The sequence below is a fragment of the Mus caroli genome, chromosome 9 (assembly GCF_900094665.2).
Source record: "Mus caroli chromosome 9, CAROLI_EIJ_v1.1, whole genome shotgun sequence".
NCBI lineage: Eukaryota > Metazoa > Chordata > Mammalia > Rodentia > Muridae > Mus > Mus caroli.
In genome coordinates this window covers 103,241,592-103,258,790 of record NC_034578.1, presented here as the reverse complement: position 1 = coordinate 103,258,790, position 17,199 = coordinate 103,241,592, and the positions used below count along the sequence as shown (strand labels likewise).

Sequence of the window (17,199 nt, the reverse complement as noted above, 5' to 3'; positions counted from 1 at the left end):
ATGTTTCCAGCTTAATAGGGAATGTCGCCAGGACGTGAAGCTTCCCCACGTGACAATCAGGCCACAAGTTCCACATTCTAGCTCCATAGGAAACCCGACACCCCCTTAACTCCACCTCTCAATTCCTTCTTGGGGTCCCTCTTCTTTCTTTCTTTTTTTTTTTTTTTTTTTTTTTTTTTTTTTTTTTTTTTTTTTTTTTTTTNGTTTTTTTCGAGACAGGGTTTCTCTGTGTAGCCCTGGCTGTGTCCTGGAACTCACTCTGTAGACCAGGCTGGCCTCTAACTCAGAAATCTGCCTGCCTCTGCCTCCCAAGTGCTGGGATTAAAGGCGTGCGCCACCACTGCCTGGCTTGGGGTCCCTTTTCTATGGTCAGTCACCCTTCTGTTCAGAGCGTGCTTCCTTTGTGGGGCTGTCTAGTGAACAGATGAGCCAGGAAGGGAATGAGCCCTTCACATCACACAAGCTCACGGCATAGGCATAGAAATACAGGACTACAAGTCTTTACAAGCATGCAAACCCCCGCCCCCCACCAACTGGTCCAGGGGCTGCAGCTCGGGGACGCCTCAGGAAGCTCCAGTACCTCTCTCCACACTTAGGAGCAACACAGCTGTCCTGTCTCCACCCACATGTGGCCAAGCAGTCAGTAGCCAAGGCTGCAGGGCTGCAGGGCTGCAGGGCTGCAGGGCTGCAGGGCTGCGGCCTCCTTACCTGAGAAGCTGACTCCACCTGCCTCCCACTGCCCGGCCCCTCTTCACCTTTACACCCATTTCCCAGCGGAAGCATCTCTTTTTAACTTTGAACACAAGGCCTTCGGGGTCCTGTAGATAGGGTGGCAGACAGCTAGAGGGTGGCAGCCCCCAGGAGACACCCTTCTGCTTTAGGAAGGAGCTCTGGCTCCAAATCTAGAGTTCCATTGTTACGGAGAATTTCTAAGGTGCTCCCGGGAAGGAAGCCTTCCCTCCTTACGGACCTAGGAGACATCCAACTAGAGGAATGGACAAAGCTATGGGAGGCTTAAGCAAAGTAGAGTTACTATTGAAATCTCTCTCCTATTCCCAGGCTCCCGAGCATGCCAGCCCCTTTGGTAGTCAGAGCATAGGGGAGCAGTAGGAAGTGGGGTTTTCCTCTTCTCCAGATAAACACACCCCTCCAGCAGTAGCTATGGTATGGTGTCCTTGAGAATATAAATAGCTGGGGAAGCTGGGCCTTCAGAGTTTGCTCCTAGCAAGTGTAGAGCTGACGCCTCTCTCTCTGTGAGATCTTCCTTCTCAAGGTTGCAAATGCAGTGTTGGCAGGGAAGGGAGGCAGGCGAGTCCACATACCATGACAACATATGTACATGTATGTGTACTACCTAGGGAGCCTAGAACAAACTGCCAAGCGGGGAGCAGTGGAGTGGCTAGTTTGAGCCCTGGAAGAAGCCATCTTGGATGTCGCATACTTGGAGACTCAACCTACCCGCTTGGTTCATACGACAGTCCACAAGACCCTATACTTGAATCTGGGCACATTCATCCTCCCTATGCCCTGGAGCCTTTGGGCTGATCCAGCTCCTTTATAGCCACAGGACCTTTGTACATGCTACTTACTCTGCCCAAAATCTCTAACCTGAATCTGGCTTCTAATAGATTATCCCCACCTGAAAGAGCTACAGCAAGACTATCACCTGTTCGGAGTCTTCCCTCGCCAATGTAGCAGTCTCTCCGAAGCAATACTCCATCCCCTCAATGTGCCTTTCTTTCACAGCATACACCATAACTAGTGCTCGAATATTCATTCATTTATTTATTTATATTATTTTACACTGTAGTATCTCTGTGATCACTGCTGGATCCTCTGTATTCCGAAACAGGTACAAAACAGACATTACATAAATACATGCTACAAAAATTTCACTGGCTCATGCTGTAACGAGGGGCTCAAATGGGCCTGGTTTCCCACCTTCAGTAGCCCCAGAAAGCTAAAGAGTGGAGGTTTTCCATGCTGAGGCTTGTCCTAGGCCCAGAGGCAGCTTGTAATTTGCTCAAGGCCACTTAGCAGGTCTAGTGCCTGTGGCCTACTCAGGGCTTTGGTCAAGTGGGCAGGGGTGGCTCTGAGAGAGGCCGGGGCTTTGATGTGCTCCTGCAATGCTGAGGCGAGGGCTGTACCTGCTCCGGAGGCACACTCCCATCATCCACCGCGCCGGGGCCTACGTTCACATAAGCTGCTGTCAGCTGCACGTAGTGGTCCCCAAGCAGTGAGGCCACTACCTGCTTTACTTCCAGCACTAGGGCTCTGAAGGTGGGTCGTGCCGCTGGGTCAGCCTCCCAGCATCGAAGCATCACGTGATACCTGTAAGAAGATGGAGGTCAGGTAGAGGGTGTACTCCTACCCAGGGGTTCTGGGCAGCCCCATCCCTGTTGAATGAAACAGACACTGGGATACCTGGCAGAGGTTCAGTTGCCTTAGCAGTAGTGAGTTTTTGTTGAGTCTGCCCGGGGCCTTAGCTATGTGATTTCGGGTATGTTCTTTGACTTTTCTATGCCTAGATGGCCTCTTCACAGCTCTAGGTTCACGGGGTAAACTTGTGAAACCCTCAGCACATGGCTAAGAGGCTTAGGAGCTAATAGGATCATCACACCTCTTCCAGATAGGATATAAAATGAAGATTAAACCCTGCATAGTCAGTCACAGTGGCATGCACCTTCAATTCAAGCACTTGGGAAGTGGAGGGAGGAAGATCAGGAGTTCAAGATCAGCTTTAGTTACATAAAGAGTTTGAGACTAGCCTGGTCTACACAGTGAGTTCTAGGATAGCCAGAGCTACATAGTGGTACCCAGTCTCAAAAACAAACCAACTAACACATAGTGAGCGCAGTGAAACATGCCTTTAATCCCAGGGCTTAGAAGGCTGAAGCAGGAGAATTAGCCTGCATTCAAGGCTAGCCTGGGCTACTACAGAGACCCAGTCTTTAAAAAACGAAACAAAAACATCAAACAATCTCAGCACAAAACAGTCCTGGGAGAGTTTAAATGGGGACTGAAAGAGAAGCCTGTGAACAGTCCCTACAGTGGTTCTGGAGCTGAGGCTCTGAAGCAGTAGGCTGGCCTGCTGCATCTGAGAGCATGCCTTGTTGTCATAGGGATGGCATGCTGCCTGGACTTAGAGTCTAAGTGTCTGTGCGCAGTATCTTATACATGTCTCCCACTCTCTGAGGGGAGTGTTATAAAACCCACTTTACAGTTGGGCAAAACGGAGCCCAGGAGTGCACTCTGCAGTGTGCCACCCGGATCTCCTCCATTTTCTCAGTGGCTGTGACTGTTGCAGATGGGAGGCTCTTAGCTTCAGCCTTCTTTAGGCAGTCAGGAACATATCTTGCCCAATCTCACATCTGCTCACTAGGTATAGCCTGTGACCAGTGACTGATTAATGCCTGGGATAGAGACCTAGCCCCTTGGTCTCTGCAGGGCCAGCCCAACTCCAACAGTCCTATATAGAATGAGTTCCACCCCTCCCATGCATCACAACTGCCCTCTTCCTCTGACAAGCCCTGTTTCTCCCCCACCCCAACCCCCCCAACCCCCAAACCTACCACTGAAGCCCTACCATGTAGAAATCCCCACCCTAATCTGTTCAGAGAGCCTGTCTTAGATGTAGGCAGGCAGTGAAGTTAATTTCCATAATTCAAACTATATATATTAGTAAAACAGATGATAGAAAGGTCAAGGCCAAGATGGGGAGAGCTGTAAGGAAGAGCTACTCGTTCCCTTTCTGGAGCACATCCTGGGACAGGAGTCATCAGCCGCTCTACCTGTGACCTGGTTCTCCCTGTTCTAAGCATGCAGACTTGAGCACAGCTGGGGTATGCCGGCTGATTAGGGAGTCAAACCTACCCCACGGGCACGGATGACACGGCTGCTGCCGTCCCTTGGGAATGAGGAGTCTGAACTACGTGCAGTGAAAAAAAAAAGACCTTGATGGGGAGACGCAGAGGGGCTGGTGTGGGAGCTGGCAGAACATTTCTTTGAGGTTAAGTGAGTGGCAGAGATGGAAAACAGCCCCTCTCCCTTTGCAGGAGTCGAGTGGGAAAAAGCGATCTGGGAAACCAAACCACTGGCCTCAACCCAGACTGAGTTGGAATGCTGTTACCATGGCAACCGTGAGGTCCTCTCAGAGCCTTTCCTTGCATGGAGGGGGGCGGGGGGGGGACCAGTACACAGATGAGTAAACTGAGCCCCAGAGGCGCTCCCTGTCCCAATCAACCAAAGGGTCAGACAGAAAGTTAGGAACTTGGTCCTTTGCCCCCTCCTCCTGTCTGGAGTCCAGCCCTGCCCCACCCTTTTACATACTCACAGTGAATCAGGACAGTACTCAGGCTGAGGCAGGCGGCGGCCCTGAGCCAGGAAGTGAGAGAGGTCGAAGGGATCGATATGGGGGTAGGGTGGGGCACCCCGTGTTAGTAGCTCCCAGAGCAGCACCCCAAATGACCACTGTTGGAGAAAAGTGAGGGGACTGATTCAAATGATCACCCCAAGTTTGGGGGCAGGTGGGTCCCCCAGGACTTCCACTTCTCAGAGTCCTTCACTGGAAAGAAGCGACACTCCCACCCCTCTGCCCAGAGCTCAATCCTCAATAGCACACAAGTTTCTTCCCCTGACTCTCACAACTTCAGAGCTGCAAGCCCTGGGTTACTCATACGGAACCAATAAATTCACAAACTTTGTTTGTCCTGGCCGGCATCAGATTCTATTTCACATTTGTCCAAGACAGATGAGGTATGGGGGTTGCCTAACTTGGGGAGTCTCTATGCTTGGATCATGCAGAAAAGCAAGGCAACATCCTGTAAGGCATTACGGGGGTCAAGCAGTTCTGGAGCAGAGGGCACCTTACCACATCGGACTTGGTGGTGAACCTGTAGGTCTGCAGGCTCTCCAGTGCCATCCACTTGACTGGCAGGCGAGCATGGCGATGCTGGCGAACACTGTAGTATTCCTTGTCTAGGACGCCCCGTGCCAGACCAAAGTCCGCCACCTTGACTGTGAATGACTCATCCAGCCTGAGGAGAGGGAATCACAGGTTGAACTGGAACCCAGCTGGGGCTGTAGCTCACTGGCTGGGTACCTGCTTAAGAACTGACTTCCCACCATGTCTTGCCCCGATCTGACCCAAGCCCTTCGAAGGCCTTAAGAACCACAGTGTCTAACCCTATACCAGAAAGACTGAAAGTGCCTAAGGCCGCAGAGCAAAGGCTGGGTCCTCCCCTTGAGGTAGCCTTTAGGAGCTGCAGATCCTCGAGTAACCTGCCCTCTTGCTTCACCTCAGTTACTTGAGCCACTCACATGCAGTTCCTAGCAGCCAGGTCTCTGTGCACAAACTTCTGCTCTGCCAGATACTCCATACCACAGGCTACTTGCAGGCCAAAGCTGACAAGGTCCTTCACAGTGGGGTTCTGGGGGCACAAGGAGACTGGTGAGTGTAGGCAGAGGTGGGTGCTGGCTGACACCTCCCACCCTGGACAATGATCACTGACCCTCTGAGGGGAGCGAATGAAACGAAGCAGGTCTCCGTGGCGCATATAGGGCAACAGCACCCGGGGAAGCCCCTCCGGGGGCAGCATGATACCGATGAGAGCCAGGATGTTTGGGTGATGTAGGCCACGCATGAGCAGCCCCTCCCGCAGGAAAGCCTCCACCTCCTGCACCTCCGTAATGCCTGCAGAGTAGCATAGGTCAGGCCAAGGGCAAGAAGGTCCTTTACAAGGGTCAGATGGAAACAGTGCGGGGAGGAGAAGGTTCCACGCAAGGCTCACTTTATTAAGTGGCAGCATAGCAGAAACAGAGGACCTGCAGCCTGAGGTCACCCTTCTACCCGCCCTTCCTATGCCTCACTTACGACTCAGAGACTTGATGGCACAGTGGGTCTGATTCTGTGCTCCGTCTATATATTCTCCATGGTAGACAACACCAAAGTGGCCTAGAAAGAGCAAGAGGGTAAAGAAGGACTCGGTGCCCAGACTCACAGTGTGCCCTTTATAACTAGCAACCTCAGAACCCCCAAATTGGCCAATGTGACCTTAAAAGCAAGCGGCAGCCCAATGGTGGGGCCCTTTACAGTCCTCCCGCGCCCACACAGCCACACCAGAAGCCACCAAAGAGCAAATTCTCCAAAACCTCGTTCCAAAGATGACCACATCTCAGAAGTTTGGCAGCCTCAAGGTCACATAAGTTAGTGTGCGGGTCGAAGTGGGGACTGCTCCAGCTGTCTCGATCGAGTACACAGCAATACCCCTGCCCCACCTCCCAATCCATCCCCCACACCTTTGCCAATGACTTGGTCAGTATGGATGACCACTTGTTCATGGGGAATCAGTACATCCTTGACCTCGGCTAGGAGCGTCCTGTCCAGATCCTGGAGCCGGATAGACTCTGTCCGCAGCAGTGGGACACTTGTCCCATCCCTACTCTCTGACAATTCTTCATGGTTCAGAGCCCCGGAAGCAGTATCATTGATGTCAGAGAGTGTTGTTGGGGAGAGGGAGTGAGCACCTGTGGGGAAAGGCAAGCTCTGACTCCTGCTGCCTCCCCCATCTCGCCAAGGACACTTCTGTAGTCAGAGCCACAGCGGAATATAGACAGGGGCATGGCTCTGGGGGACGGATCCAGGGATGCCGGGTCATCCAGATTGGGAGCAAGGACTGTGGAAAGACAGCCTATGGTGCTGCGCCTTGCCAAGCTCCCGGGGACCAAGTGGGAGACGCCCCCACCCCCAGTCTGGAGATTGAAGATGCTGCTGTTCTGGGGGGAGTCTACTGTTAGGCTTAGTCTAGATGAATGTAAGGATCTCACCTAGCTGCTTTGTCCGTCTTCGGGAGTTAAAGATCAGGGCAACGGCCAGCACAGCCACAAGCAGGATCAAGACCAGAAGAGCAATAAGGAGTATTCTCTGTGAAGCCCTGCCTGGGCCTGAGCGAACCACTCGGCTCAGGATGTGACACCCACCGTCTACACAGACCTGAAAGCAGATGGCAGTTTAAACCCAGACTGCAGACCCTCAGCTCATGGTTTCCTGAGAGGGCCAGCTGTGTCACCTACCTGCAATGGGACACCATCCTTGCCAAGTTGCAGGGAAGGGGGCAGGGGGCAGATCACCACATCCCCCCGGAGCTCATGTTGGCAGACCTCACCACCCACGGTCATGTTCACAGTCACACAGTCTGCCACAGCGCCCAGCCCGACATACTGCCGAGACAGACAGAAGGATCAGCCAGAGTCTGGGCTCTGCCTCATCTCCCGCTGTCCCTCCCCTAACCTTTAAACCCACCTCAACCTTAACTGAATGCTCTTCAGGTTTCAACTCAACCAGGCCAGCTCTGAGTGGACTGGGTCGGGGCAGGAAGCGAAAACCAGGCAGCGTGAAGCCAGCTGCTCCATCACCCCAGACACTCAGATTCCCTGTTGCCCACCCCTGAGGGTTTCGGACCACATATTCAGGCAGGCGACACCGACGCTGCTGTTGTTCCACAAACTGCCCCGCACACTGCTGAGACCCATGGGAAAGTAGTTAGGCAAATGGCCAACCCCTGGCTGCTCCAGTCTCCTCAGCCCAGGTGAAGTTGGACATCAGGGGACTGCTCCAGCTTTCCTCCCTCCTGGTCGTCCCCGGCTCTGCTCACCCTGCTCTCCACTGTACTTTGTCCATCATGGAATGATAGCATGAGGTACCATGCTGAAGTCAGATGCTGGCCATCGATCATGACGTGGGAGCCACTGTGAGAAGGGGTAGGGTGGTGGGTTTAAGGGACTCAGGGAGCTGGCGCTCTCATGTCCTGTAGGCCAAAGTATTCAGAGAGGTGGAACTTGCCTGTAGCCACACTTGGGACTGATGTCCAACACAATAGGGTCTTCCTTGTAGTGAAAGGTCCAGGAGCCAGGCACCTCAGCACCCCCTATCTGCAGATGAAGGGGGACCCTGGCCGTGCCAGCTCCAGGAGGCGTGACACATAAGATCTGCTCCTCACTGACCCTGCAGGAAGGAGGGATTGGGCACAGGGACACCTTCTTAAGATGAGCAGGGTTACCTCCTCCAGAGCTCACTAATCCTTTCCACTTCCTGTGCTGGCTGTCTTTTCCATCCATCTACACTCCACGGACTGGAGATAGGAGGCTCCCAGTAAGACCTTCAAGAAGGCAGAGAGGTAACAAGCTCCTATATCCTTGGCCGGAGACAGTGGCCTCTGTGGTGGGCTCTCTTGTCTCTGGGCTGGAGAGGACAGCAGATCTCTCCTGGTATTGATCCCTACTTTGACCATACAACTGACTCTCTTCTCTCCATATTGGCAGAAACTAGGTACCCACCTGGTGAGGCTCCCTGGGTGGGAAAGAGTCTCACGAGGAAGGGGCTGCTTGGTTGTCTCCGTTGGGGGACAGGGAAGATAGGGACTGTGTTGTACCTGAGACTTGAGGTGACCTCAGGCAGCAGCCAGGAGAGCCACCTCAGGACGCAGATACCACTTGGAGTCTCCCAAAGATAGGGTCCTGTGGCTTCCCATAAGTTTACCTGATAACACTTACTGTTCCAGCCGGCACTGGGTTCCATTGACCAGCACGGCTCGGCTGGTGCCGACAGACAGGCTCTGGCCTTCAAGGGTGAGATAAGTACCCCCAGCCCGCGGGCCAAAGTCGGGTTTTATTGATGTCAGCACTGGCTCCTGAGAGGATGTGGAAGTGGCTCAGCTGAAACAAACCATTCATTCCAAGCCCACCCTTCTTGTACCACCCATGGTCCAAGGGCAAAGACCGGGCCCTGTGGCCTCACCACGAAAGAGAAGCCTTCCTGTACAAAGACGCCTTCCACTCGGAAGTGCTTGCCCGCTGGCATGTCGGTGATGATGAGGCTGATGTTTGTAGTCCCCACTGCTTGGGTGACCAGGGGCTCCAGCTCACATTCAAGTTCCTGTATGAATTCCTTGAGGGACCCTGGCCTGGAAGACCAGGAAGGGCACCGCGTTGGGAATCATGTAGGGCTGGCTACGCCTCTGCCGTAAGTCACGAGGCTTCTCTGAACCTCAGAGGAGCGTCTCCACCCATGCCCTCTCCTGAAGGCAGGAAGGATCGAGTAGGACAGGATCAAGTGGGCTAACCTTGTCTAGTCCACAGCTAAACAGACAAGCAAGTAGAGTACACACAGGCTCAAAAAGGGACAGGGACATTTCAGGCACAAGAAGCCAGAGCCATTACAGCTTGTCCCATATCCTTCACATAAGTGGGTCTCACAAATGAGGGGCTGCTTGGTCAATCTCATCGGGGATAGGGAAGGCAGGGATCATGTTATACCTAGGGCTTGAAGAGTCCTTAGGCAGCAGTCGGCAGGGACTTTGGCCCACGGTGATCTGGTGTGTTCCTTCAGGTACGACATCATCGGGTCGCAGGTAGAAGTTGGAGCCACATAAGGTGAGCCTCGTAGTGCCCCTTAGAGGCCCGCTGTGAGGATAGAACTGAAAGGGAGAGAAGAGCCCCAGAGTTTTGTGTGAGATTGCACTCTCTCGGCCCCACCTGCCTTCCCAAGAGTCCCGTGTCATATGCCTTGTGCATCTCACACTCTGGCCATTCTGAGTCACCTGCTAGTCCTTATCAGACTTTTCCTATCACCCGAGTTTCCCATGTGTCATCCCCTCTGACAAGGATTCCCCGAGGAAGATCATGGTCAGGACTTTTTGACACTCACACCCCCCAGCCCCCACCGCAACCTGCTTGTCCCTCCCCAACCCCCGTGCCCCGCTTGCCCCATGGTTACTGTGCCCTGCTTGCCCCATGGTTACTGTGCCCTGATTGATGGGTAGGCTGTACCTCACTGATCTCAGGCGGACAGTGGTTCTGTTGCCAGGAGCCAGGACACTCCTTCTGCCGGTCACACCGGTCCCCACACCAGCCACATCCCATGAAGCGCTGTGCTCTCAGGCAACGCCAACAGGTGAGAAAATGACGACAGCCAGGGCCCTGGATGGGCACCTTGAAGACCTTAGGGTGACAAACGGGTAGATCAGGAATGGCTAAAGGTGGGAACTGTTGGTCCTCCTGGTTCCTTTGTAGATTGGAGAGGTAAGGTCTTCCTACCAATGCCTCTCTGGGCTCCCATTACCCCGAACCCTAAGTTCTGAGCCCGCACACCTCACCTGGTCCCCAGAAGCAAAGAGTAGGTCATTCCCGAGGCGGCTGACATCCCGATGAACAGGCTGTCCACTGCTGCCCAGGGAGAAGTTGGACACATACAGCAGGTAGTTGAGTGACCTGGCTATCTCCACCTGTGACAGGTCAGCTATGAGAAAAAAAATAGCAGGGGCAGGGGACAGGAATGCGGGACCAGATGGCTGTGGGGTAAAGGACCTACCTGTAGGACACGCCCATCCACAGTGCCCATGTGGGCCACTGTAACATTGCCAAGGCGTGTCACATGCAGTGCGGTGACCTTCACTGATCCTAACAGTCCATTGAAGAGGTCCACACGGGTGAAGCTAGCGTGGACCATCAAAGGGAAGTAGTGGCAACGGGAGCTGGGGCCGGAGGCCTCTCCACCAGGCTGGGGCAAAGGCAAAGGCAAGGAGGAGAGTCGGGGCCAGGCCTGGGCATTGACTCTTGGGGGCTTTTGTTAGTCTATCAGCAATCCCAAACTGTGACCCCCACCGTGCTTGACTAGAGGAGGCCTAGAGCCTGCCCCTCGTCTGCTACCACCATGCCCAGAGGCTCCTGGAGACAGCAAGGGCAGGGAAGAAAGGAGGCCCAGTCTAGAAAGCCAGATCCCTTACTTCAATGCCTTGCCTTGCTCTGTCCAGTCTGGTGACCTGTTATAAAATCTCCTAGACCCAACCCACTCACACATCCATTCATTTATCCAAGGCCTCACGAACCCTTCAGGATCCAGGGTACTCTCCCAGCTCCTGCTGGCTCCACTCTGCCTCTGTGCGTGCATCTTAGCCAATGTCCCTCCCGAATTTCAGTTTCCCTACTTGTGTAGAGGACTGAATCCTGAGGTTAGGTGGCTTCCCAAAGTTGGCAACATGGTTCCTTTCCGTGGGACTCCATAAGTCCTACAGTTACCTACACCTCCCTCAGGTACAAAAATTAAAAAAAAAAAAATGCAAGGCCCTCTAACCTTGAGCGGGGAGGGGGGGCGGCGGGCTAAGCCTCAGAAGTTTGCAGGACACAAACCTCTCCCTGGCTTTTAGGCAGGAGTGTTGGGGGCTGTAAGTTCTTAGGACAGAACCATGAATGGTCCTAGGACAGCAGGAAGCCAGTGTGGGGCTGGGTTAGAGGAGCAAGAAGGGTCAGGAGAGGCCTAGGTGTTCAGAACCTCCTTCAGGTCGCACAGGTTTAACCCATTCCTGGGCCTTAGTGATAAGCAGAAGCTGGCATGGGGAGGGGCAAGAGGAAGCAGTGTTGGGTCTAGACACCCCACCCAATCTGGGTCTATATCCTGCTTGGGTGTGGACTGGAACCTTGTCCTAACTTGAGAAGGAAAGGAGCCTGGCCCTAGCCGGAAGCTTGCCAACTGTTTTCACCGTGACTCAGGCACAGGTGGGGCTGTGGCGTTAAGGAGGTAGCGGCTCAGGTAAGCACACGCTGTCTTAGATCTGGGCCCTAGGATTGACAAAGGTGCCTATCCCTGAAAACACTCGCCTTCAGTGTCCCCTTCCTCATACAGGCTCCACACTCAATCTGAATCCACGTAGCCAGGCACTAGTCTTTAGGATCAACCATTCTGAGTACACACAGTGGCTGGTACTAACACGGCGTCATACTTGAACTCATTGGATAAACACTGATTTACATATCTTCGGAGACCTGGCATACCTCCATGCCTAGAGCGTATAGGCAGGGCCTAAGATTAGTTCTCCAGGTGCCTGGCACGATGCAGTCCTGATCCACTCGGCACTAGTTAAGCTGGGAGAGGTTCTGACTTCCTGTCTAGGTTCAGACCAAACATTCTTGCTCATAGGACTTCTCAACCTAAATATACTCAGCTGAGGGACACGGGCTAAAGATGTCCCCCACTCACACACACACATACACACACACACACACCAAGGCTGGGGGTGTTGCCCAGCAGGAGAACATTTATATGTCTAAGGCCATGAGTTTAATCTCTCAAAATGAAAACAAAACAAAACAAAACAAAACAAAAAATAAGCACCAGGCCTGGTAGTGTATGCCTGTAATACCAGCATTTGAGAGATGGAAGCAGGGAAATATTGAATTCAAGGCCAACCTGAACTACACAATGTTCTCAAGGCTAGCTTTGGCTATATAGCAAATCCTGTCTCAAAAACCAACAACCAACAACAACAAAAGGCTGATGATATAACCTGTGGTAGAGGCTTAGTATGTGTGAGGTCCTGGGTTTGGTCTTCAGATTCTGAAGAAAAATGACTTTTGACTGCAACACCAGCTGTAAATTTCACACCTCCACTAACAGAAGCTACAAACGAGCCAGTCAAGAGTATCACAACCATGGCCAGGCCTGCAGCACAGGCCCAAGAACACCCCCCACCCCCTCCAGAGGGTGAAGCAGGAGGATTACAAGTTTAAGAATGGATTGGGTTTAGAGAATGAGTCCAAGGCCAGCCTGGGCAACTTTAGTGAGACTGTTTCAAAATTAAAATTATCAAGGGAGAGGAGAGGGGCTGGGGATATGCCTCGGTGGTGGTAGAGCATTTGACTAGCAGGTGGGAGGCCCCAGATTCAACCCCCAGTTCCTAGTATGGCCAATAGGGGTGTTGGGAGTAGGAGGCAAACAAAAAATTGTCACAACAGAGCAAGGGCCCTGGGTGGCCAGAGCCTCCAAGAATGTGACTGTGAGCTGGATTGATGGCTCATCCAATGCTCCATTCAATGTCTCCCACTAACCTCTCAAAAGTCCTAGCCCCTCAGTAGCGTTTTAAAGACATTCTGTTTCCTGTTCCTTCTGTTCTTCCCTAATGTGCTATAACACCAGCTGTGAGACCTCCTACCTGGGGCAGGGCCTTGGCTACAGTGACAAAATGTCCAGGGTGGACCAATCGAAACCACCCCCTCCCACGCCTTTATTCATCCTTCCTCAATTGCTTATCGTTGCTTGCATAAGACTAGGGTGAGGCTTCCCAGAACTTTCTAGAGCGGAGCTAAAACTGCCTTTCCACTATGTCCCAGATTTTTCCCATAACGACCGTGTGGAGAATGGGTTGGTAAATCACAGATCATACAGGCTCTCCAAAAAACTCCCAGACTTCCAGGGTTCCCTGGAACCTGACAGAGTGGGGGTGGGGTGGGGCGGGGAGGAGTTCTCTGGCAGTCCTGCCAACCACCCCTCTTTGAAAAGCAGAGCAAAACAGTGCTTTCATAGGAAAGTAAAACTGTGTTGGCAAGCCTCTGTTGTTGTGAGGATCCGCCCCCTGAATTTTTGCCTCTGTCTATATTTTTCTCGGTGTCCCTGAGGGTCTAGGAACAGGACAGGTTGGAGGGAAATTTGGAAGTTGTGCTGGCAGGGGTAACTATGATGTAAGCCCCTCCTCACACAACCCTGGAAGCTATCTTAAAGAATCAGATGGCAGGAAGGATGACAGCCTCGTGCTGAGTGACCTTCTGGGACACGGCTGATAATTTGTGTGTCTTAGCCCACTGCCTTTTCCCACCCAGGCCCTTTCAGAGATCGCAAGGAAATAGCCCGTATTCAGCTCCACAGGGTACTCACAGGTCAGGGGCCCGCTCTTTCTGCTCACCGGATTAGGACAAAAACTGGGCGTCTGGAAGAAGTCAAGGCCTCTCGACAACGGGGAAGAAGAATTTGAAGAGTGACAGCAATATCCGACACCCTCTTCAATCAGGACGTTCAGGTGGTAAATGGGGAAGGCACATACAACAGAGTTGGGACCCATGCCAGAGCCACCATCCTTGATGGTCACAAAGACCCCAAAAAGCACTTCCTGGCCCTCTGAAATGCTCAGTTCCACAGCCAGTTTGGCATCCACTGGAGCAGAGTGGGCTGCCTGAAGCACTGGGTAGGGCTGTGTGCCTTCCGGGGCTCCACGGCGCCGGCGTTTAGGTGCAAAATGACAGTCCAAGACCAGCTCCCGGTAGTCACCAATCTCTGGCTCTACAGCATTGAGCCGGACCAGACGTGTTTGCAAGGCACTGGGAGGGCTTGTGACACTGATGGGCTGGACAGTCAGAAAGTAGACAAAATCCCCCGAGTGGAAGCTGTACACATATTTGATGAGGTAAGAGGCTAAATATTTGGGCAGTACCGACAGCGACGGAAAACCTGGTTGGAATCCAGAAGTATCAGACTTTAGACGACGGATGGACACTGAGCGGGGGCTAAAGCTAGCGGCCAACTCTGGGTCTAGCGAAGATGCCACATAGAAGTAGGAAGCATGCCCCTGCTCCACCACAGTCACACGAGTGCCCAGGGGGCTAGCCACACAGTCCGAGCAGGCCTCGGGCTTGTTATTGTTTGCTGAGAATAGGCAGGCTGGAGCTGCTAAGTGCAATGCCTTCCCCCGAGGCTCCAGCTCATGCAGGAAGCAGCGGCCCTGTAGGGTTGAGCCACAGCTGACCAGGGCTGGCAAACCTGGCTCCATCACTAGCACCAGTGTGTCTGTGTCCTTTGGTGGTCCATGAGGGCCTGGACCACAGCTCGCACAAGTCTGGCAGCCAGGGTTCCCGATAGGGCCAGTGGTCAGGTTCTCTATGAACTGCAGGTCAGGCCCAAGCACGTGCAGGTGATTGCGTGTGGCCACAAACACCGCACTATTTGTACTGTCCTCGTAGGCTGCGGTGGCCTGTACCCGGTCCCCCGCGGAGAAGCTGGGGACCACGTACTTGACACTGAAGTCTCGGGAGGCTGCGTAGGGTATTCGTGGGCACTGCCAGTTCAGGTTGGTGGACGCCGCCGACAGCCGCAAAAGAAGCGTTAGCAGAAGAGAGGATTGAAGCAGCGGCAGAGGCAGCCCCATTGAGCTGGGGCCCCTTGGGAATCCCAGAAGGTCCAGGACTTGATCGAACCAGACTCAGGATCCGAGCTGAGACCAGCTTTACGCAGCGGTACTGAAAGCTCCTGGGCAGCTGCCCCCCTGCCCTGGTCCCTGGCAAACCCAACCTTTCTCTCTGGCTTGTGGTCTGAGCACCTGACTGTGGACCCACGGACACGGCAATGGCACGATCACCTCACCAGGGGCCCCAGCTGCTGCTTCTAGCTGCCGCTGCTACAGCTACTTGGATCAAAGTCGAAGGGAGGTGGGCCCCAGTGGGTGCGGCAGGGCTGGGGGCGGGGCTACGGGCGGAGCCCTGTCGAAGGCCCTGCTTTCTTTCCAGCTCTGTCTGACTCTTTCCAGCTGTGAGAAGGTTTGTTGTTGTGACCTGGGAAGGAGTATTCCTCAACCTAACCCACCTGGTTGAGGTTAGAACGCTGCAGGACAATCTGACTCCTCTCTCCCCATGGCCCTCTTTCATAGGAACACTGTCAGGCACCAGTTCACCATGTGGGGAACGGAGACGGAGACCAGAATGCACTGGACAGAGTAATGCGGGCGGGGGGGGGGGGGCGCTGCAGAAAGGAATACATGGAACAGACCTTGTGTGGTCAGAGACCATCTTTCCATGTGCCTATTCTGAGAAGTGTCAGAGAAAGGTATGTTGTGCCCTGTCCTGTGTGCCAAGACCCATAAAGGTTAATGGAGTCTGACCCGCCCTGTCCTGTGTGCCAAGACCCATAAAGGTTAATGGAGTCTGACCCGCCCTGGGTGGTAATAGTTAGAGGAGGTCTTCTGTGAAGACCTAGCCCTCTGGCTCGGATCCTGTCATTGTGGCCTCAGCATGAGAAGGCATATATGGGACAGAAGGGAAGAGTGACGGTAGAAAATGCCTCTCCTCTGGTGCCCTGGTATGGGAGAGGTGTGGTCTTTGAATTCCTGGACACCTCTGATCTGCTCCGAGCCTTGCTTTGTGGACCCAGTGGCTCTGGAACACTACTCTGGCGTCTTCTCACCACTAAGGGATGCTAGCCACTTTGCCTTCCATGGGCTCAGACCTCTCTGAACACCTCAGTTGGTTGGAATCCAGAGTCCTCTTTCCAGGATGGGTGAGAGAAGGAAGCCCATTCCGCTTTGCCACCTCTCTTTCCCGGGACTCAGCCGCTGTCTCGTGGTAAGACTCTTTCTCAATACCTCAGGGTAATGGAGCAGGAAGAGGTATTCTTAGCCAGGCAGCTTCCTTAGCTCTTGAGGGCTCCTCACAGGGTGGGCATAGGCAGTTTTGAGTCCCGAGGCAGCAGAGAATAAGAGAGCTGGGGAGGGAGGAACCCAGGCTGGGGAATTCTACCTTTTCTACTCCACGCCCAGGACAAACTTCACTGCCTGCTTCTCCTTTCTAACATGGCCTTAGCTAGTGCTTCATCCCTTCATCCTTTCATAGTTGAGATGGTATTATCCTAGGATGCCTGTTTTGTTTTGTTACATAGAAACAGGGTTTCTCTGGGCAAAGCAGGTTTTTCCTGGCTGTCTTAGAGTTCACTCTGTAGACCAGACTGCCCTCAAACTCAGAGATCCACCTGCTTCAGCCTTTCAGCCTTCCAAGTACTAGGACTAAGTATTGGGCATGTGTGCTACCATGCTACTGTTGTTGTTGCTACTGCTTCTCCTTCTCTTTCTCCTTCAGATTTATTTATTTATTTCATGTATGTGAGTACACTGTTGCTGTCATCAGACACACCAGAAGAGGGCGTCAGATCCCCATTACAGATGGTTGTGAGCCACCATGTGGTTGCTGGGAATTGAACTCAGGACCTATGGAAGATCAGTCAGTGTTCTTTTTTTAAAAAAAAAAAGATTTATTTATTTATTATATGTAAGTACACTGTAGCTGTCTTCAGACACTCCAGAAGAGGGCGCCAGATCTCGTTACAGATGGTTGTGAGCCACCATGTGGTTGCTGGGAATTGAACTCTGGACCTTCGGAAGAGCAGTCGGGTGCTCTTACCCACTGAGCCATCTGACCAGCCCCAGTCAGTGTTCTTAACCACTGAGCCATCTCTCCAGCCCCAGCTTTTTTTTTTTTTAATAGTATTAATTAAAATCATCAAAAAATATGGAACCCTTCACAGATCTGCGAGTCACCCTTACACAAGGGACATGCTAATCTCTGTACTGTATAAAAGAAGGCCTTTTATATCCAGCCTGAGGAAGATGCATC

The 17,199-nt window shown here is 53.0% G+C and overlaps 1 protein-coding gene and 1 pseudogene across 2 annotated transcripts; both read right to left on the bottom strand.

The window, feature by feature from the left end:
* Positions 1–1,730: 1,730 nt before the first annotated feature.
* Mst1r (macrophage stimulating 1 receptor) lies at positions 1,731–15,222 on the bottom strand. Of its 2 annotated transcripts, none has more exons than XM_029481064.1 (19): positions 13,731–15,200; positions 10,367–10,555; positions 10,152–10,280; positions 9,826–9,996; positions 9,313–9,473; positions 8,795–8,960; positions 8,551–8,687; positions 7,841–8,002; positions 7,653–7,746; positions 7,301–7,519; positions 7,072–7,218; positions 6,826–6,991; positions 6,298–6,525; positions 5,873–5,953; positions 5,511–5,692; positions 5,320–5,429; positions 4,871–5,036; positions 4,334–4,470; positions 1,731–2,331 (listed from the first exon to the last, which is right to left on the bottom strand). In XM_029481064.1, the coding sequence occupies exons 1-19, from the start codon at positions 14,964–14,966 to the stop codon at positions 2,073–2,075; spliced, it is 4,140 nt and encodes a 1,379-aa protein (XP_029336924.1). In that variant the 5' UTR covers positions 14,967–15,200; the 3' UTR covers positions 1,731–2,072. The 2 variants fall into 2 exon arrangements, with proteins under 2 accessions (XP_029336924.1, XP_021027844.1); XM_021172185.1 differs by having other exon boundaries at positions 1,762–2,331; positions 7,301–7,516; positions 13,731–15,222.
* Positions 15,223–17,088: 1,866 nt separating this feature from the next.
* On the bottom strand, positions 17,089–17,184 carry LOC115031989 (annotated as a pseudogene).
* Positions 17,185–17,199: the final 15 nt, after the last annotated feature.

Excerpts from the sequence above, each read along its gene's own strand:
- Mst1r (XM_029481064.1), bottom strand. The coding sequence starts at position 14,966 with ATGGGGCTGCCTCTGCCGCTGCTTCAATCCTCTCTTCTGCTAACGCTT. Across the intron at positions 7,219-7,300 it reads AGCATTCAGTTAAGGTTGAG|TATGTCGGGCTGGGCGCTGT; the intron begins GTGGGTTTAAAG and ends CTGTCTCGGCAG. Across the intron at positions 5,430-5,510 it reads TCATTCGCTCCCCTCAGAGG|AACCCCACTGTGAAGGACCT; the intron begins GTCAGTGATCAT and ends TTGTGCCCCCAG.